General features: G+C 36.3%; 2 protein-coding genes across 4 annotated transcripts; one reads left to right on the forward strand and one right to left on the reverse strand.

Moving 5' to 3' along the window:
* Positions 1–218: 218 nt before the first annotated feature.
* polr3glb (RNA polymerase III subunit GL b) lies at positions 219–6,931 on the reverse strand. Of its 3 annotated transcripts, XM_026283561.1 has the most exons (9): positions 6,739–6,931; positions 6,432–6,542; positions 4,127–4,256; positions 3,765–3,833; positions 2,874–2,930; positions 2,328–2,398; positions 2,085–2,201; positions 770–895; positions 219–696 (listed from the first exon to the last, which is right to left on the reverse strand). In XM_026283561.1, the coding sequence occupies exons 2-8, from the start codon at positions 6,537–6,539 to the stop codon at positions 809–811; spliced, it is 639 nt and encodes a 212-aa protein (XP_026139346.1). In that variant the 5' UTR covers positions 6,540–6,542; positions 6,739–6,931; the 3' UTR covers positions 219–696; positions 770–808. The 3 variants fall into 3 exon arrangements, with proteins under 3 accessions (XP_026139346.1, XP_026139344.1, XP_026139345.1); XM_026283559.1 differs by having other exon boundaries at positions 219–895; XM_026283560.1 differs by having other exon boundaries at positions 219–895; positions 6,884–6,908.
* Positions 6,932–9,141: 2,210 nt separating this feature from the next.
* Positions 9,142–20,479, forward strand: ankrd34a (ankyrin repeat domain 34A). Its single transcript, XM_026283562.1, has 2 exons — positions 9,142–9,470; positions 16,318–20,479. The coding sequence occupies exon 2, from the start codon at positions 16,417–16,419 to the stop codon at positions 17,989–17,991; it is 1,575 nt and encodes a 524-aa protein (XP_026139347.1). The 5' UTR covers positions 9,142–9,470; positions 16,318–16,416; the 3' UTR covers positions 17,992–20,479.
* The last annotated feature ends 557 nt before the right edge of the window (positions 20,480–21,036 follow it).

The raw sequence follows: 21,036 nt of genomic DNA on the forward strand, positions 1-21,036 counted from the left end.
ATCATTTGCTCAAAAGAACATATTTTCTTTCCGTTAGGATAATTTTCAGGTGTATCTGGTCAAATGAGATTCCAGAGATGTGAAAGAAAGATTCATACACTGTAAATCAAAGGTAAAGAGAGTGAGACCTGTGATTCAACTTAACCAAGGACATTTACTGTTATACTTTAAAAGACACACACACACACACACACACACACACACACACACACACAAAATGATTGTGCCACATGTACTTTAATGTAGTATCACACCTCCTACAGGCCACATGACAGAACTGCTCATCCATCTATCAGAAAAAGTCTTGACACAGTGTGACTTCATTACATAATACGGCAATAACATGAATACTATTTACAACCACATGACTTGAGACTTTACAAAATATTTTGCGATTATCATCCAAAATAAGCAATCTACATTTACTGGTCTTTTTCACAAATCTAAAAAGTATAAAAGCTATTTAGACAAATGCAACTGTCTATACTAAAACATGTTTGAAAATACGATTCTAAAATATTATTTCAGTTGTGAACTAAAAATTATTTACAAAGCTCTAAGAACCTATAGCTGCATTAAGAGAGAAGTTTGTGCCTCAGTGTCTTCTCTGTGTCCTCCAGACGTTACCCTCGGATTTAAACGCTCTTCGTCAGCAATCAGCCGCCCTTCCATTCCGATCGGATGAGAGGAAATCCACTGCATACAGATTTCAACATCAGCTGCCAAACATAATGATCCTGAGGGACAGAGCAGTTCCAGCGACACTCACTGGCCGGAGGAGGGCGCTATGGAGCCTCCGTCACCTGCTTCAGTAAATCGCTTCATCCACGTTCTCATCACTGTCTCCTCCAAACTCCTCCCCATTGTCAAAGTAGGACATGATGTAATCTGTTTCCTGTTAAACACATACATAGGATTAATTGGCTAAAATGTATAATGAATGTTTGTTTAATACAGGTTCACATCAGTTAATAGCATTTGTGGTATAATATTGATTACTACACACTTTCAGTTCATCCTTTGTATTCTAAAAGGACAAAATCAAGGTTATCCTGAGGAAGTTAACGGGGAATTTTTTTTTTTTTTTGAGGTTTTAACAGCACACAGATTATTTTTTTCTTTTAACAATTGTGTATTATTGCAGCTATAATATTAAACTATTGAGTATTTAAATGTTTATGAATTTATGAACTTATTTGGTCAATAAAAGAAAGGTCAAGTCGAAACTATTATTTTGCAGAACATTTACCACACAAACGGTCAATCTATTATTTTAAACTACAACTCATTCTTTTAAATAAAGCTGAAATTAAATATAATGAAATGTGGCCTTAGCCACTAACCGGAATAAAATAAGTTTTATCTGAAGTGCTAAAATTACTTAAACTTTTTGTACATATACATACATAAATCCATACATGTAAAAAAGACAACAGCACCTAAAATTACCAAAATAAAAAATTAAAACAAAAATAAAACAATTCAAAATATTAATAATTGGTTACATTTTACAATACATTTATTTCATTAACATTAGGTAATTATATTAGTATACAGTGAAAAATACTTCTAAAGCCTTTACTAACCAACAATAACAAATCAAAACTTCTGTTAATAAAATTTAAATGACCTGAGCTAACATGAACTTACAATGAAGTTATATTTTTATTTTATTAACTACCCATAACAAAGATGAAAAATGAACTCTGTAACAATCTCATACTTACTGCTAGTTAATGTTAGTTACTGCAGTAACCAGTGTTAACTAATGGAATCTTAGTGTGAAGTGTCACCGATAAATCCTAGTATAAAAGTAAATCAAAATACTAAAATAACTGCTGCCAGTTGAGGCTTTCTGGTATTAAACGTAGAATATTCCTTTAAGTTATAATCAACTGGACTTAAATTAAATTTAAAATGATTTTTTTTTTGCATTTTACAGATGCTTTATCCAAGCGACTTTGAATTTTAATTAAATGATAAATGTATTAAATTGTAAACTGCCGGTCCTTTTTTCTATTTCTTTACTGTTGATCTTGATCAAACATACTGGCTTAATATCACAACAGGATAGAATAACTTACATCCTCAAATTCCTCTTCATCATACTCTTCCTCTCCTTCAGCCTCTTCCTCTTGTGGCTTCTTTTTCTCTCCCTCCTCTTCATCAGAACTCCCGTCTTCCTCTTTCTGCTCCAGAGTCTGAATAGAAACACACACATTCTGTTCATATGCACATAATACATATGACTGTGTAACAAAGTAGATTAAAACACTTTTTTAGAGGTTAAAGCTTTAATTTCTCTCTAAAGAGGTATTTGTGTGCACCTCCAGTTTGCGTATGATCTCTTCTTTGTCCACGCGTGGCTGTTTGGGTTGTTTGGGAACAGCTGGGCTCTCTGCAACCACATAAGCAAAACCGTGTTTGTGCCTGTGGAAATGACATCAGCAACATCCTCCCACAATAACATCAACTCATTGATCACAGCTCTTCTGACAAAAGACACACAAGGACTAAAAATAATCTTGTCTCTCCTCTCTTGGTGACAGACGCTCTTCAAGCCTAAACCTTCATCCCTCTCTCATCTCCTCTTTTCTCTCCATCCTTTCATTTTGGAGATGTGTGTGCAGCGTGGCTGAGAGTCGTCTCTCTGATTTCCCCAGAGACTCAGATGAGTCAGAGAGCGAAGTGCAGACCTGCCGGTTCGGCTCGTCTTTACACACTCATTCATGAGCACATCAGCCTCACCTGCTCCCTTATCTGGGCTTTAAAAGAGCACATTTACAAACGCATGCTTCCTGGACTGGGCGTCTCTGCTCGATCGCAGCAGAACACAGTGTCCAGATCCAGTTAACAGCATCAGACACACTCACTGTCTCTCAGGGGTCTCTTCTCTCTCACGCGCAGCTCCTTCGGAAAACGCCTCCAATCTAAAACACACAACGGTAGATAAAGGACAACACAAGTGAGCAGAGACGCAAGTGAAACCGTGTCAGATTTTGATAACTAAAGCTATTAAAAACATTTTTGTTAACGGAAATTAAGCTGAAAATATATATAAATATTTAAAAAATTAAAATGAAATACATTTAGAAAATGTCTACTAACTGAAAAAAGATTAAGTAGTGAAATTGATAACTGAAATGATACAGTTAATAACTGAATATGTACTAATTGACACTGTTAAAATAAAAATACATCTTTAAATACTATTTAGTTTGTTTGTATAATAATGTGTATTATATGATCTGTGAAAATGTTCTCATGATTTTTACAGTTTTACTGTTTAGGCTTTATGTTGTCATGAAAGCAAAGTTATAAAAATTGCATATACTCTAACTACACACAGAAAAGCTTAGTGATTTATATACAAGCATATTGTTTAAATCTTGTGGCTATATTATTAAAACAGTGTTTTTTAACAGTTATGGATTCACCTTCATTGTGAGTATCTTACTGTAACCCAGATTTTTATTTTTTTTTACCTTATTTGGTAAATAAAAGGAGGAACTTATCGAAATAATATTTTTTGGAAATCAACAATACACAAAAATGACAAAAGCATATGAATGGAAAATTAAAAAAGAAATTTTTTAAACGAAAACTGTTAAATACGTATAAAAACTAATTTAAAATATAATTAAACTATAATAAAGCTTACTATTAATAACTATAATAAAGCTATAGCAAAGCTGTAATAAGTATTAGCATCTAAATAATATTAAAATAGCACTGAAGTGAATTGCTTGAGATAAATCGCTCACCTGGCTTCCATTCCAAACTGTGGTCAGAGGTTTCAATTTTCTGGTATTTGTCAGAGTAACGCTCAACATCTGTCGACAGAAAGGGGTCTTCACACTTATTGTGGAATTCTTTTATGCTTTATTATAGAGTATAGACTAATTTAGATAAAGGGAAGAAAATTCTGTATGTTTTATATCTTAGATCTGTTAAAAAAAGGAAAATTTAAATCATTTCAAAAATTTTATAAATTACAGTCTGAAACTTGGAATACAAATCTCTCTCTCTCTCAAAAACACAGCATTGTGTCTTCCTAAAGTCTGTACAGCAAAGAAATGCAGGATGTCTTAAAGATGCCAGAGCTCATCTTTGACGCCGGACTGACCTTTCTTGGGCGCAGCTGGACGGATGTAAAAGGGGAGCGTCTTCATGGCTCCTCTGAACTCTTGTTTGAGAGCCAGCATGTACTCAGCCTCCTCACCCGTCTGCAGGGGCACCGGCTTCTGATCCAAAGGCTGAAACATCAAACAGAAGTGAGGAGGGACAGCTGATACACATCTGGCTAGTATCAGGGGTCAAACAAGCACTTGCTGGTACAGTTAACTCCAGAGGCAGACACTAACTAAATACATTTACTTGAGTATTGTACTTAAGTACACTTTTGAGTGTCTGTCCTTGAGTATAAATTTTTTCTGGAAACTTATGACTTTAACTTCACTACATTTGAAAGACAAATTTGTGCTTTTCACTCCACTACATTTCTATCAAGGTCCTTGAAGTAGTAAGTCGTTTCTATGTAGCAGCTTTGAAAGTCAGTGGATGATTTTTTTCTTCTCTAAAATGCGACTTTCTTTTTTTCAGACAGTTTATCAGTAATCGCTCTTGTAGGGCTACATGAAGTGATTTCCCAACATTTTTTGAACACTGACCAGTTGCAAATGTGATATTTATTTACAACAATTTGTAAATAGCATTTTTAACTATTTTGTTTTGATGTGAAATAAGTCTTGCTGTTTTGATGTTTTGTTAAAGCAGTGTTGCTGTTGTAAAGTTATAGAGCTACAGTTGTGTTGCTGGGTTTTAAAGCAGTTTTTTTTCTTACTTATCACTCTCTATTAACAGCAATTTCACTGTCCACTCAGTTCAAATGTGGATGAATGGCTACACATAGATGTTGTCACACTCTGGGTGAATTCCAAACACAAGTGAGCATCCCTATGCCCTACTACCTTTTCTTTTAAGGGTGTAGGGCATTACTGTCTCGTAGAAGCATTTGGAAGTTCCTTGGCGAAGGGAATGACTGACCAAACGTTTACAATGACAATGCTGCGCATGCCTGCAGCATTCAGCACTCCATCAGTTGTTAAATATCGTCTCATTGTGTCTTATTTACTATTAAACTTTTTCAAACTAAACGTGCTTAAACTTGCTTACACTTCAGTCTTAAATCATATTTCTGTCACTGACAAAAAATAAATTGTATCACATTAAAGACAAATTTAATCAGCCTATTCTATTTACGTTTGTATGCAGAGTCGAAATCAACCCCATCTTTGCTTTAAAAACCATCGCAAGAGCTCCAAACTGAAGACCACATGATAACAAACAGAAATCACTTCTGTGAAGTATCACACACATGTTCCCTTCACTAACGGACTTCTGCAAGGGACCTTCGTGAAGGGATTCAATTTGTATTTTAATTCGAAATGTCCCTACAAATAGCATCCACTTCCTGAAGTGTATTTTTGAAAGGCACAAATATAGCAGTTTCGGAATTCACCCTGTTGTGAGATCACTACCACCCTGCTTTTGTGGGGGTGTTAAATTATTCTTGTTGTTGTTGTTTTCCCCATAGGCTTTCAACATTCTAAAAGCTCTTTATTCCAAAGATACACGCTAGTCAGTGTATTCAGCAGGTGTAATGTATTGTAAGTTGTTTCAGAGTATTGTATTGCAAGTATTACATAAACCAATAATAAAACAGTGCATTGACATAAAAAAAGGAAATTTATTTTTGGTACTCAAGTACTTTTAAAAGAAAGTACTTCTATACTTTTACATCAGTAAAAATAGGTACTTTCACTAGTAATGGAGTAATATTTGATCAGCAGTATCTGTACTTTCAAGTAATGGAGTTGTGTACTTTGTCTGAACTCTGGTTAACGCTTCACTAAATTAAACATCCATTCACATACATGAGCTAAATAAGGGATATATGATGGATATCTGTACTTTATGCTTATCATAACTCACTTCACTATTCTTAAACATTTAGTAATGTCTTAATTATGTTTCAGTAATGTCTAACAACCACGTTTGTCTTAATTAAGAACAGTATTTTTAAATAATTTAAACCTGCACTTATGTTTCTAAATACGTTTTGCTTGTGCTCTTTTATTAAAATGTAATTTATATTTTATTAACGTGTGCTATCTTTTTTAAATGATTTTGTCTTGTGATGACTCGCTACTGACAAGTTGTGTACAATACAAGTCGTTGGCTGTGATTTCTGTAGCTCAAACTGTAGCGCACGATGCCAGCAACGCTAAAGTCCTGGGTTCGACTCTCATGTAATGCAAGCATGAAAACAGTGTAAGCGACTTAAGGTAAAATCGTCTGCATAAGTGCATTTATATGTGTTATAATGAGTATCAGTTCGATGAGGTTTTATTTCATTTTTAAACACTCACAGGGAATAGAGGGGTCGGCTGGACGGAGGATGGAGGGAGATTTTCTCCTTTGCCGATTCCAACGATCTCCACGGAGAAAGTGAGCTGCCCTCTGCCCCTTCCTGCCATTATCTTAGACACAATCACCACATATCACATAATTAATCATACATCTGATATAGCATATTTATTTCATATTTAATTCATATCATATCGAATTCCGCTGCAAAAATAGACATTAAGACCAAACTGTTATTAATATTTTACATAGTGTACATATTATGTTTTTTATTTAAATACAATATTTAAACACGCCTCGCTCACTCACAGAGAAAAATGCGATGAAATCCCTCTTTATTTATAACTTAATTTCATTGTGCAAAGCATTTATTAGATAATCCGTAGATATTACACGCAGTTGGTTTTCATGGAAATGTAGGTTTTATTGTTGTAGAATTGAGCAGTAAAATCACCCGCCAAACATCTGCATGTTTGTTTTTGCCCGCTGCGGAAAATGTTCCTTCCAGAAACGAGCGCGCGTTCACTTATGGTTCCGCTTCTGTCTGATGTTAAATTAATCTAATCCTTCTAAAAATGAGTCATGCAGAACGAAAAACTCATAAAAAAAAAAAAAAAAAAAAAAATAATAATAATAATAATAATAATAATATATATATATATATATATATATATATATATATATATATATATATATATATATATATATATATATATATATATATATATATATATAAACAGCTCTAATGGTGGACAAAAAACAAAACGATGTTTTTTTCCATCTGCATTATGTTCCAATGGCTGATTTTTATTTTTAAAAATCATACGTTTCTTCGTTTTACCATGATTTAATATATTTTATGCTTTTCAGTTATATTGCTATAAATATTACTTTTCATCCTCGTTCCTTCAACCGCTTCCAATGGTAAAAAACAAACAAAACAACATAAATATATGAATTATTACTAATTATTACTGTGAAACTATGGTTATATATATTTTAAAAAATTATTATTATTTACCTAAAAACTGGGTGAAATTTTCTGTTCATCCTACAGATTTTTTCTATCATGTCCAACAATTTTGCCTCACAATAAAATTTTCTTCAAAGTTAGTGTACTTTGCTACCATGGGACACAAAAGTGTTTGGGAAAAGCATTCTCGTCATTAAACATGAAGATGTTTAATGAAGATGAAAAATTAGGTTAAATATTGTATTATGCATCAAGCTAGAATTTTGTCGAAATGTGAAGAAAAAAATGTGAAAATATTATTAAAATGTGTTTATCATACAGAAAATTTAGCTATAAAAATGCCTTAGCATGTCACCTGTTTATTGTTTAAAATGTCATTTTAGAATATTATCAAACACAGATATTTAAAATGTTGTGGAAATGTTTATGACATTTCAGAAAAATGTGTTGCATGTGTATAATTTGACTTTTTTTATTAGTCAAAAGTAATTTACTAATGGGATTTAATTTGAAAGTTTATTTTCTAAAAGCATCCATATTTATCACTACAGTTCCATTCTAATGTGTTCTGACGAAGCTGAACTGCACTGAAATACTTTTCTAGAAAACCTGAAACCAGTTAAAATTCAGCTAAATCTGCATATGTTAAAAAAAAACATGAAAGGAAACCTATCCGTGATATTGCTGACTCACAGCCTCCCCCGTCAAAATCAGAAAATATGTGTGTGAGTATGAGAGAGAAATTAGGCATGAGCTCATTTCAATAAGGTAAACTCATTTTAAGAAAACACAACATAAAACCTGAAAACAATAATTGAAATATTGAGACGTAACATTCAAACTGTAATTAAATCTAAACATGGCCTATAATCTCTCTCTCTCTCTCTCTCTCTCTCTTTCTCTCTGCCCCCCCCCCCCCCTCTCTATTCTGCAGCATGTGCATGTCACTGTGGGAACGCTTCTGTCGGAATTCACTGAATCAGTTGCCATAGAAACTGTGTTCAATAATAGCCATAGTCACTAAATTAGTATTTATGCAGTCTGAGAATTGTTTCACACCCCCTGCTTTCGTACAGAGAGGGCCTTGATATATATTTAGCCCCAAAAACGAGAAGAAAAAAAAATGCAAGCAAAAATCTAGATTTATGCTGAGGGAGAATATGCACCTATGCAAATGTGTGTTAAGTGCATTTTAGCATTGACCAAATACACGCCATCTTTACTATGCAAAAGCGGCACACAGGTTGCATACATGCATTTACACAGACTGCACAAATATATCATTAAAGTACTTTAAAAATAAAATATGAATAAAAAAGATTCTAAAATAAATGCTCTGTCATGACAGCAAGGCTGCACCAATGCTGCATCATTTACATTCATCAATGGGTGCTTAAGTGGGTCAAGGCTGGCATATTTTATATTTTTGCATGGGTTTAATGCGCAGTTGCGTCTATATGCAGAATTTAGAGCAGGCACAGAGCCTGCTCAGAGCAGCGTCAATTTGACTATGTAAAGCACTTGCACACATTGCTTAAATGTTACCATGCATCAAATCACAGCATACAAAATTTGTTCTATTTCTTAGACAATATTATTATTATTATTATTATTAAATGGTTGTTATTATTATTATTGTTTTGTAATGGTAAACTCATTGAATTGTTCTGCATCAAATTGTATTCTCTACTGCTTGTGAGAAACAGCACACCATGGCACACAAATGCAGGGGTGCGTCAGAAAACCAGGGATAAACTTAAAATGATCAAATAATAAAAATAATTGAATAAGTTTCCCCCTAGTGGAAAGCAGAGATGGCCATGTGCATGTGAACAGTCAGTAAGTCAGTGGTTTGCTCGGTGAAGCTGGACCTCAGTGCGTCTGTGCGTGATCGTGGGAGCCTCGCATCAGCTCACTGCCCACTCCACACCCCCGCAGAGTCCCCCAAAATCTCGGTCGCAGGAGGAGAGCTGATGTGGGGGATATAAGACACGGGGATCAGCAGACAGCAGCTGGATTCTCGGGCTAAAATCAGCCGCTCTGATGGAGTGAAGACAGCAGATACACGGTGAGACTCTTTCGACATAGTCTCCTGCAAATGTTACTTTCAAAATGCCATTCGTGTTTAGGATAACATTTACTGTTATTCTAATTATTATTATTTCGTTTATATTTTGTTTTTGTCAGCTGAGCATGGCCATAACTAAGCAGACTTCAGTCCTTCATATTGCAGCGATATCTTAACATTCCATTGCACTTACTTATTATTGATATTTCATCATTTTTACTGAGCGATTTTCGAGTCGTTCGATGTTAATTATTTTGTGCTGGCATGTGCGCTGATCAGAAATTGTTGCTGGCTGCACATTTGGTGTGAGTTGTTGAAGCTAAAAGCAAATGTTTTATTGAAGAAACGACGTGCATGTGGCTGCAGCTGTTCATAATGCTTTATGAACGTTCGTTGCGAATTCATGCACCGCAAGTCGGATTCTCAGTTGCACTCAGTTGGATCTCTGAAGATTTGCTGGATGTCTAAAGGAGAAGGTGTAAGACTGATATGTATGCTGCTGTAATATTCATTGTCTCACTTCACCAAAACTTAAAATATGAGTGTCCCTGTGGCGATTGCTGCTCGTTTGCTGTAACGGAGACTTGAAGTGTGTGTGTCTGCTGTTTGGAAGTTCATTTGTGGACACTGAAGCTTTGCGTCAGGCAGAGAGCTGACGTGAATAGACACCAAATTTGATGCTTCAAGACTAAAAATAGTCCTGAGCTGAAGATATTTGCAGCTGGCAGTGTGAATCGAGTCTGTAACGCATCAAAATCCGTAACTGCTCCGTTTTGCGAATGACGTTCAGCACCGCGGACAGCGACATACATTCAGCATTTACTCGTTTGATTTATGTAATATTTCCACTTGCAAAATCAAAAAATGAGTATTGCTGTTGTTTATTTTCTAACCTGGTTATATTAGGAGGAAATAATACCATTCTGCTGCAATAATAATGTTATTGGCAAGGTTTTTGAACATAGCAATGACAATACCATGTTTTTGGACGTGTACCATGGAGTTTTTTTGAAGCACTATTTAAAATACCATGCCACATTCTTTTAGTATAAAGTATGAAGCAGATTCTTGCTAAAAAATAATCACACTCCACTCCACAAAAGAAACTGTATTTTGCATATAGAAAATTAAGCCTAATTTTAAAACAATTGAGATTATAGATTTTCTTGATAGTTACATTTTTCACCCCAGTTGTCATCATAAAATACTTAGCTATTACTCCCATGTGAAAATTTTAATAGTTTATTTATCATGCTATTAGATTATTTGTTGTTTTAGATCATTTGTTCTGAAAACAATATCACATTGAAAAAAAACTGAACATAATGATCCTAAACAAAAGACATATCCCCTATATGCTGGACAGTATAAAAATCATCAGATTTCTGCAATGATTTCATGAAGTTGGTTTTTCTGTTTGCATATAACCATATTTTATTTCTGACATCTGCAGTTCGAGGGGAGATAAGAATGCATTGGTATGTGGTTGTGTGCAGTTATGTGAAAGGAGACACACAGATTGCTATCGAATTGGAGGAGAATTCATTCTCATCTCTGTAAATCACTGAACACTCAGTCTAGTCGAGTCAAGTGGTTTTGTTGTCATTCATCTCATTACAGACCAAGTGTAGGAGAAAAACGAACTTGCCCCGACATGTGTGGCATTGAAAATGACAGCAAGATCTAAACATGCCACAGTAACCAATACGGATTAAACACAAGGAAGTGCAGAAGATGTGTCAGGAACACTTAGGACATTTAATATGAAGGAGATAATCTCATTGCTCCTCTGCAGGATGGCTCTCTTTGAAGCTGCCAATGTGAGTGATGAATTTCCTCAGCAGTTCTGATGCAACTGGGTCAAAGGGTCATCGAAGCACTGCTGATGGATGCTGTTCTCTCAGCTGCTGTAAAAGTGATTGCACCTGCCTCGATCGGTGTGATCTAATGAGGCAAACATTGGCTCAAAATGACTGCGCAGCCCCTTCTGGTCACGGGCCCCCTCACGCAACCTTAGAAGCAGCCTTGAGTCACACACACACTGCTGTTACGTAAAACAGAAAGCCAGGGTTGGGGGCTCTCAGAGGTGTGAGAATGAAGACATAATATTAATTTCCATCATCTGTCGGGAGAGGATAGAGAATCAGATATGATTTGTCCCAACAAGAGAGCTCGGTACGTCACCTCTCTCCTCCGGCGCGGAGTTGAAACGCAGACCCTCTGAAAGAGCTCTTCAACATGCTGAAAAATTGGCTAGTTTTGTTTGGTCATGTTGAACGACTCTTTACTACGTTGATTTGTACACACTCTAAGATCTATAGGGGATACTGTGAAGAGCAAGGGCTTTGTTCAGATGGCACATAAGTCTGATTTATCTATCAGATTCAATCTTGGGAGCTGTCTGCTTGTCTGTTATTTTTCAAGTGATTAAAATAGGATGTGCTTGTTCAAACAGCGAAGGCAATATCTGATATATTTACACACACACCAAATATTGACTGGTCATGTTGACGTCCTTCAATACATAACGGATGCATGAGAAAATGAGTCTAGTCACCTTTATTCCAATGGCGTTTTATACATAGATTGTCAAAGCAGCTTAATAGTGATAAACAGGAAAATAAGAGAATCATTTATGGAAGCTCATAGGGCTACATGATAAATTAGACTGTGCAAAAATTTGAGAAAATTAAATACAAATAATGAAATATACACAAAATATTAAACTACTACACAGATGATGTGTAGAGATGTTATACAGAAACTGCTACACAGATGATGTGCAGATGATGTGCAGTTTGGACCATTTTGGAGAATTAGACATCTTTTATTTTCTATTTTCTTTTTATTCAAAAAAGTCTTGTTTCCGTTTAGTCCTTTTAGGCTTGTGTTTTGTGGGGTCAAATACAAAACTGGTACAATGTATACCTTTAATGCAACATAAGTCACTTTGCGAAAAAGCATCTGGCAAATGTAATGTTCACAGTCCCTCCCTGAATTGTACCAGGTGTTGCTTGTTTAATCAGTCTGTATATAAATATAAATAGTTGTGGTTCTAGAGTATCTATAAAGTATGCTAATTGCACCAGTGTACAATTTATTTTATTAGAAATCACAGATGTTGGAGTAGAATTGCAATAGCTGCATGTATATACATATCTGTATGCATCTTTTATCCATATATCCGTACATATTAGCTCTGCTCCAAAATCTGGTAAGCTGTCTACATGTAAACTGAAATGAAAATCACTAAATAAACAGCACTTTGATTCTTAATATCATGACGTATGATTAAGCAAAGAACACCTTTGAATTATGATTACAGACACGAGCAATAAAATTAAATTTCAAAATAAAGGTCTTGACATTAACATTAACGTTCGTGCATTTAGCAGACGCTTTTATCCAAAACAACTTTTGAGCATACGCAAATTGTCTCTGAGCCAGCAATATTTGCAGACAATGCCATGCAGTTTCCGTAAAAAACTGCACAGAAATATATTATTTTTTTTATATTTTGAAATATTTCTAATTATCTAGAACCAAAGCCCTGTCTGGTGTCCTTTAAAGGATAGTACTGTTTATGTACTGTTATGTACTGTCTATATAATTCCAACCTATACTGGATATCACTGACTTTCATTGTATGGATGAAAAAAACTACTAGCCTGCCATGCATAATGCAGCCATTTTTGCTGGTATGTTTGAATTGGGATTATTTCGACTATGTTGTCATCTAACCTTTTTAAAAACACAAAAGAAAAGCTTTTCTATTTTTAGAACATCATTGTCATGTAAATGTACCCTAAATGATTTTAATCACCCTATAATTTTCACTTGAGCGTTTAAAACAGGCTGGTCACAACGCACATGTCAGGTCAGGATACATGTAAGGACGTCTGTGGGTTTCAGCGGGCTGATCTCCTGAGAGACGATGCCTGCCACATCTCTCCAGTGAGTCTATCATGGAGATGAGTCATCCATGCTGCCCCGTGTTTGTGAGACAGGAGATTAACCTCGCCGTCTTGAATCCCAGAAACCTCTTAAAGACACATTTTTTTGTGATTACACTTTCAAAGAACAGTTCATTTCTCCATGTTCCTCTCCACCTCCCATAATCGGTATGCAAAAACAGCGTTCCTCTTGCTTTCCTGGGCTGAGCTGGCTCGGAAATTACAGAGAATTTCTTAAGAAGGCAGGCAGGAGGAGCAGTTCGGGTCTGTGGGTGTATTGGTGTGATGCAGGAGGATGTGAATTCTGCACAGCTTCTACACACTCTTGACGTTCCCAATGTTCTTCGTATCGCCAGAGATAGACTAGGGAGCAACAGGGTCTCTTCTGGGGGCTGGCCGATTTTGGGGATGTTGAAGCCAAGTTAAAAAAAAAAATATATAAAAAGGTTTAAAGGAAAAATTAATTTGTCCATCCTCAGGCCATCTCTTTTAAGCCACAGATCCTGGCGTACGCAGATGATAAAGGCAACGTTTAGAAATGCAGCACTGGGTGTAGCACGTCACTTCACTTTCTAGACTGAACATATGGTAAGGAAACCATTCTATACAAGTAGAATTAATTAATATAAAAAAGCTGATTTTTAAATAATTGTGCTGTTTTTATATATCAGTTATTTAAAGCCTATCAAAGCACTGTTATTTTCAGTGTATATAAGAATGGTAATTTATTAGCCAATGCATTGTATTATATACTGTACAACTGTTCAAAGGTTTGGGGTTGGTAAGTTTTTTTTTCTTTCTTTTTTAATGTTTTAGAAAGAATCACTTATGATCATCAAAGCTGCCAATATTTGATCAAAAATAGTATTGTATTAATGCAAAGCTGAATTATCAGCATCATTACTCCAGTCTTCAATGTCAGATGATCCTTAAGAAATGATTCTATGCTAATTTGCTGCTCAAGGAGCACTTCTTATTATTACCAATGGTGAAAACTTTTTTTTTTTTTTTTCTGTGGAAACAATGTAAAAAATGCTAAATTTGTAAAAAAAATTAATTGTCTAAGCTGTAATTTTTTAAAAATGAATTTAGTGCATGCATCCTTGCTAAATAAAAGTATGAATTAAAATAATAATAATAATAATAATAATGATAATAAAATTACTGACCCCAAGCATTTTAATGGTAGTGTACATAGACTGTAGTTGGTTGATATCTGTTATGTGTTGTTCTGGGTCAGCATGGGTCCTGGGCTTTTTTTAGTCCCAGTACATCTCGGCATATCGCTGCTTTATATCACCAGAGCTCAGGAGCGCAGCGAGAGGAAAACCACTAGGAATAAATCAAACTAATTATATATGAAAGATAAAGAGTCACCATGTCTTCAATTAATCAGACTGTGAAGGAATAAGAACATAAATAGCAAGAGAATCCAGTACAACATATTAGTTTTGTCCATGTGCAATTAGTTTCTCCTTTCCACCACTGACCTCAGGTAATTCATTTAACATTACCTGACAACCCTCCATGACAATACATGATTGACCGCATGTAGTCAAACCAATTTCATTCTCCTTTCCTCCCCATTTGGTTAGCTCATCAGCTTTTGTTTGAGAAGATGTGGCTTTGGATATTTCAGGTAATGTCAAGAACAATATTTGAACATTGGAAATATGATTTATTTGGCATACCTTGCAATACATCAGGTACCAAAAGAAACTTAATTTCGAACAACAATTTTTGTGTTAGTAAATGCCTGGTATCTGTGTGTAAGATGAATGCATGTCATAAATCATTTGTATGTGTGCAGTGCTGACTGAGCTTGTCACATGTTTTTATGCTCTTTGCACCACTCAGGAATTCAATTTTCTTTTCTTTACTGGACTGTCATTATCATCCCTCTCCTGCCTTCGTTACAGAGAAGATGGAGAGGAGACTGTGTTAAAGAGTGCAGGGTTGTACAAAGTGTCAGCGCACAGGACACAGTGTTCAGAACACAACTAAGACACCAACACTTTACCATAAGGTTGAACACATTAGCTTTAGTTAATCCATTGGGTGTTATTAGTGAGACAATATAGAGATACTAGAGAGTTTTGAGTGGTGTGGATTGAGTCTGATTATAATAATGTGATTTTAGATTACAGACTTTGTTTGATTGATCTCAGAACTGTATAGAGATTGCCTGTTAAATTCCAATTCAGAATTGCATTTGAATTAGGGCTGTCAAATTGATTAATCACGATTAATAGGATCCAAAATAAAAGTTTGTTTACATAATACATGTGTGTCTACTGTGTATATTTACTGTATATAACTTTATATTACTGTATACAATATATATTTACTTGTATAAATAAAAATAATATATAATGTAAATATGAATATATATCCTACATGTAAATAATTCTTAAATATATATATTTATTTGTGTGTGTGTATTTATATATACATATAAATATATACACATCACACACATACATTAACATGTAAACAAACTTTTATTTTGAATTCGATTAATCGTGATAAATTGCTTTGATACCCCTAATTTGAATGTAAGGATCTAAAAGTAAAAAAGAGAAAAAAGAGAAATTCATATATCAGTAACAGTTAACTAGAAAAGCAAAGGATGTCAATCTTTAAATGTCAGCTTTACAAAGCCTCATTTAAAGGGATAGATAGATCCTCTTACTCTTTTTTTCAAATCAGATTTGTATTAATCTCCTGTTGGGTGTGACCAGTTCTATGAATTCACACTTAACTGAAAGTTGCAAATTTTGTGGAACCTAGGCATCAGATTAGTGTCTGTGATTTTGGAGTTGGAAGTGTTCTTTTGAAATATTCAAATATCAAACAACCCCTATGGTAAAATACTTTTTTTGTTTTTGTTTTAGGTTCACCAGAATCTGAGCCTGGATGTCCCAACATTGCTGAGGCCGGAGGAGGAGAGGGTTGGGGGATTCTGGGGTTCTAGAGGTGGAGAATAAGACATCATGGGTGATGGAGGGGCCTTGCATACGGAGGGCAATGCCCTTCTGAAAGCAGTGTTCCAGGGCAAGCTCCGCCTTGCTCGCCTCCTCCTGGAGGGCGGAGCCTATATCAATGAAGGGAACGATCGAGGGGAGACGCCGGTCATAGCTGCCTGTCTGGCGGGATACGATGATCCGCAAACCCGGCAGAGAATGGTGAGATACCTGCTTGAGAAGGGAGCTGACCCAAATATCCCTGACAAATCTGGTCGGACTGCCCTGATGCATGCGTGTGCAGAACAGGCAGGCAAAGAGGTGGTGTCGCTGCTGCTGGAAAATGGCGCCGATCCCAGCTTGAAAGACTATTCTGGTGCCTCTGCACTCGTACACGCCATCAATAAGGGCGACAGGGACACTCTTCAGGTCCTACTGGATGCCTGCAAAGCCAAAGGTAAAGAGGTCATCATAATTACCACCGATACATCTCCCTCTGGCACTAAAAAGACCAAACAATACCTGAACTCCCCACCATCTCCGGGTATAGTGGATAAGCTTTCCCCTGCTTGCATGTCTCCATCTGAGGTAGAGATCCATACCTCTGGCTCTGCCCCCGGTGAGGAGGAGGAAGGTATCTTCAGCTTCGCCATGACCTCAGCACTCCCACTACCCTCCAGCAGACCACAAGGGGAGAGGAGACCACCGCCCCGTAAGCTTCTGAAAAGACTGAACTCTGAGCCATGGGGTCTTGTGGCTCCTTCAGTACTTGCTGAGAGAGCGGAGCGGATCGAGTGCGATTTAGCCGAGGAGGACAAGTTGGTCTCGGAGATGAATGGGATGACAGTTTCTGGTCCAGGCAGACCTCTCCTGTCCCGAAGGCACAGTATAGAGACCCATGACCCAACTTCTCCAAAACTGATGGACCGGTCCTGTTCAGAAGACTGTGCAGCACTGTGTGGCTCTTCCTGGGCGGATAAAATCCATCAGCACCAGTCACTGTATCGTCGGAACACGGCCCCTGAGACTCAGGACAGTGTGGCTCAGGCACCGACCGGAATCCGTGGCTTACCACACCCCAAACTAACACGCATGGAACACTACGAGTCAGACACCCACCTGTGCCCTGCCTCCATCCCTGGATCTCCAGATTCTGGGCGTGTCTCAGTGGAGCGCCGCAAATACAATGCCTCTCCCTTGTCACTGCTCACCAGCTCTTCTCGAGAGTCTCTGGAGAGCATTCCCAACTCGGTGTCTCCTATCACAATGAGGCGGCGTCCAACAGGACTGTTGGAACGGCGGGGATCAGGCACTCTCCTTTTGGACCACATCTCCCACACAAGACCTGGGTTCCTTCCTCCTCTTAACGTCAACCCTCATCGACCCATTCCTGATATCCGTGCCAACGGAAAGCCCACATCTCCTGTTCACTCAGGGAGCAAGATCCTGCTGCCTGTCGCACCATCGTCACCAAAGCGTGGACCAGACTTCAAGATGAAGAAGAAACTGATGAGACGGCACTCGATGCAGACGGAGCAGATGAAGCAGCTTTCGACCTTCCGGGAAATCCTCACAGAAAAGGTGATGGAGATAAATGGAGATTGAGAGCAAGAGGGAAGGAGAATGAGAGAGAGTCAGTGCTGGCTGAGAGTTTTCATTACTGGGTTCATCTACATCATCTTTGAGGCAAACATGCTCTGGTCCAGTTCAGCTCAAAAATATGCATTGTGGATTCAAAACCATCTTCAAATCCAAACAATGAAAGTGAAAATGAGTCACAGTCACTCAAGATCATAAAAGGGATCAGCTATTCCAAATTTGGAAACCATTTAAATGTTATTTGGCATTATTCCTTGATCATCAAGAATGCTTGAAGATGGACCCACTGGTGTCAGTGGAAGTGCTGTTTTTGTTTGAAATTGCTGCAACCCTCCGATGAAACCTCACAGATTTTGGATTCTACAGGTTTCTCTAAGTATTAGCGCTGTTATGGCTTACAGCCTTCTTAATGTTGTGCACTGTCTGAAAACAAATATGACCAAATTGTACCTTTAGGGGCACAGCTAGTTGTTGATGGGGCACTACCATTGAAATAACAAATTTGTACTTTATCTACCAATAAAAGTTGCATATTTGTACCTTAGAATAGTTAAAACATATGTTCCCTTTAAGGTACTAATATGCATCTTTGCTGGGTAAATAAGGCACAAATAGTACCCAATAGGGTACATACTGGTGTAACCCTTAAGGTACAATTTTTGCAATTTTTTTTGTGATGGTCCTGTGGAATAATTGGGTTAATACTCTTAATATTCCTGAAAAAATGCACCCATCTGTTTTCTTTTGGAAACAACATCAAGTGAAGTTCAAAACTCTCAAATGTATTTCTTCAGCCATTACAGTACAGCTAAATTGAGTAGTTTTATTAAAACTGAATTTAAAAGTGATAATTTACTTGTAAATAATAGTGCTCAAGTCTTTTTAATGCAATATTATTTCTGCGTGTTTGTTTTGCACTGAGGGTTAAGAAATGTAGTCCTTGAGTTCTTGACTTTTAATTAAGCAATGGCAACCTGATTTTTTTTCCACAGGATGTACACTAGAGAGTATTGGAGATGAATGACTGCTAAATATTCCTGGAACAAATGATAGTGTTAGATGATGAACACATTCATGAAGAACATTTTATTGCATAATGAAAATGCAATAAAATATTACAGGAATCAATTAACATAAAAGGATTTAAAAAGCTATATAACTACTATAAAACAAAATGGTACGACAAATTGCATGTTTTAGGAATTTTGGATGGGTCGTTTATCTTTCTTAAACTCTTATGAGTGATACAAAAAGTGCAATTCTTGAAACTCAAAATCCCAAAGAAACTCTACAAAGCCCATCCAAAACCACAGAGATCCAACCTGACCCGACTCAGTGGAGAGGGAGAGAGAAACCACTTGCCTACCGCACACTCCCTCTGGAGACACAGAGCACAGATATTGTGTACATACTGTACAGAGTACAATTCTGTCTCAAGCTTTTGAAAGTGCAATATTCTGTGCTGCCTCAGCACGGATTACATATTATTATCGTGAATGTGAACAATCACTCTGACGTGTGTCTGTGGTAACATGCTGCAGTAAATAGTTCAAGACGAGCTGGGAGCTCAGTTTACATTCAGAGGAGGAATCTCTGCACAAAATACATGAGAATAAATTTCCTTAAAGAGCTGCAGTGCACAGTGTGTCCGTGTCAAACACATAGTTCAACTCAAGCTTATGATGTGAGTGAATATAGTGCTTCTGCTTTGAGATGTTCTAAACTTGATGTGAATTAAACTTAGTGTACTTGAAATGTATTATGAAAACAAAAAGAGGAATATTTTTTTATGCCTGTAGGGTTTTATTCCTGTTGTTTTTTATTTTTATTGAAAAATGTATGTTTAATACCAAATTGTTGGTGGTGCAGTTTCACTTTGATGGTAGCTTTTGTGTTCCAGGACGTTTGTAGGAAATAATATATGAGCAGCCGGAGCTCAGTGGCTATAGCAATCTTCCTGAAAACGATTGCAATAAAACCCAACCGTCACCTGTTAAACCAACGGACTGAAATCCAGATCTCTGATTACCTAGCCCTTTGCCATCCTGATGCGATTAGGAGAATCTTGGCACTTTGCTGTGTATTCATTGACTTTAGTGATTTTCCTCTTTTCATTTAACACACAAGCAAGATTTGTTTCTAAATATGTTTCTATCTACAGTAAGTATCTCTAATATTTCTGACCTGCTGTACAAAAACATCTATTTAAATGAGTTGAAATTATGTTCAAGTGTATCTAAAAAGATGTTAATAGTGTAAAGGGTGTTTTAGGTGCTGTACACAATGGACCTCCGTCTGTGCTACACTGTCCTTGGGTAGTTTGAGCCGTACTGCTCTCCATTCACATAGAAAGGTCACCGTTATCCTATCAATGCATCATTTAATGGATTATAGATTAAATATTTCTTGTTATTTTGTATGTTTAATGTGATACACAGGTCAAATGTAGTAAACCAAATAATGAAAAAAAAGTATTAAATTATTTAAAACAAAATGCTGTTGTGCTATTTCTCTGAGGCGATGTCTTTTAATTGCTTTAAATAAATTGCATGACTCAGTCATCAATTTATTTTATACCAATAGTTCTCAACTGGTATGTTTAAGGTTTTTTCTAAAAGGGTTGCAGACATGGGGGAAAAAACTATGTTAAATGCTAATGAAAAACTTTGGAGAGTCAGTGCTCAGTATTCACTTATGACTGTGAATTTTTCTTTTGGGAAATGTTGGTCTTTGAATTGACACATCATGACATTTTAAATCTGGTCATCATAAGGTTGTTTCTATATGTAAATTGAACGGACAGTAAACACACTAGGCCAAATTGCTTTATTAATCTTATAGTTAGTACTTATTACAGTTAAATAAAACAATTCTGTCAGGTTAATATAGGATGCGTTTTTGTGTGAAGTGAAGATTTTTTTTCTTGAACATTTATGTACACTGTACACTAGCATTTTGTGTATAGTGATGAATGGAAGACTAGTATTTCTTATTACAGTCACACTGCTAATATAACTGCATAAATATCTTAAAACAAATGCAAATATCTTT

This window comes from Carassius auratus, chromosome 16, assembly GCF_003368295.1.
Source record: "Carassius auratus strain Wakin chromosome 16, ASM336829v1, whole genome shotgun sequence".
Lineage (NCBI taxonomy): Eukaryota > Metazoa > Chordata > Actinopteri > Cypriniformes > Cyprinidae > Carassius > Carassius auratus.

What these genes read in the sequence shown, in the direction of transcription:
- polr3glb (XM_026283561.1), bottom strand. Translation starts at nt 6,539, where the DNA reads ATGGCAGGAAGGGGCAGAGGGCAGCTCACTTTCTCCGTGGAGATCGTT. An exon ending in CAGTTTGGAATGGAAGCCAG is followed by an intron (nt 2,931 to 3,764) that starts GTGAGCGATTTA and finishes TGTGTGTTTTAG; the next exon opens with ATTGGAGGCGTTTTCCGAAG. An exon ending in AGATCATACGCAAACTGGAG is followed by an intron (nt 2,202 to 2,327) that starts GTGCACACAAAT and finishes GTTTCTATTCAG; the next exon opens with ACTCTGGAGCAGAAAGAGGA.
- ankrd34a (XM_026283562.1), top strand. Translation starts at nt 16,417, where the DNA reads ATGGGTGATGGAGGGGCCTTGCATACGGAGGGCAATGCCCTTCTGAAA.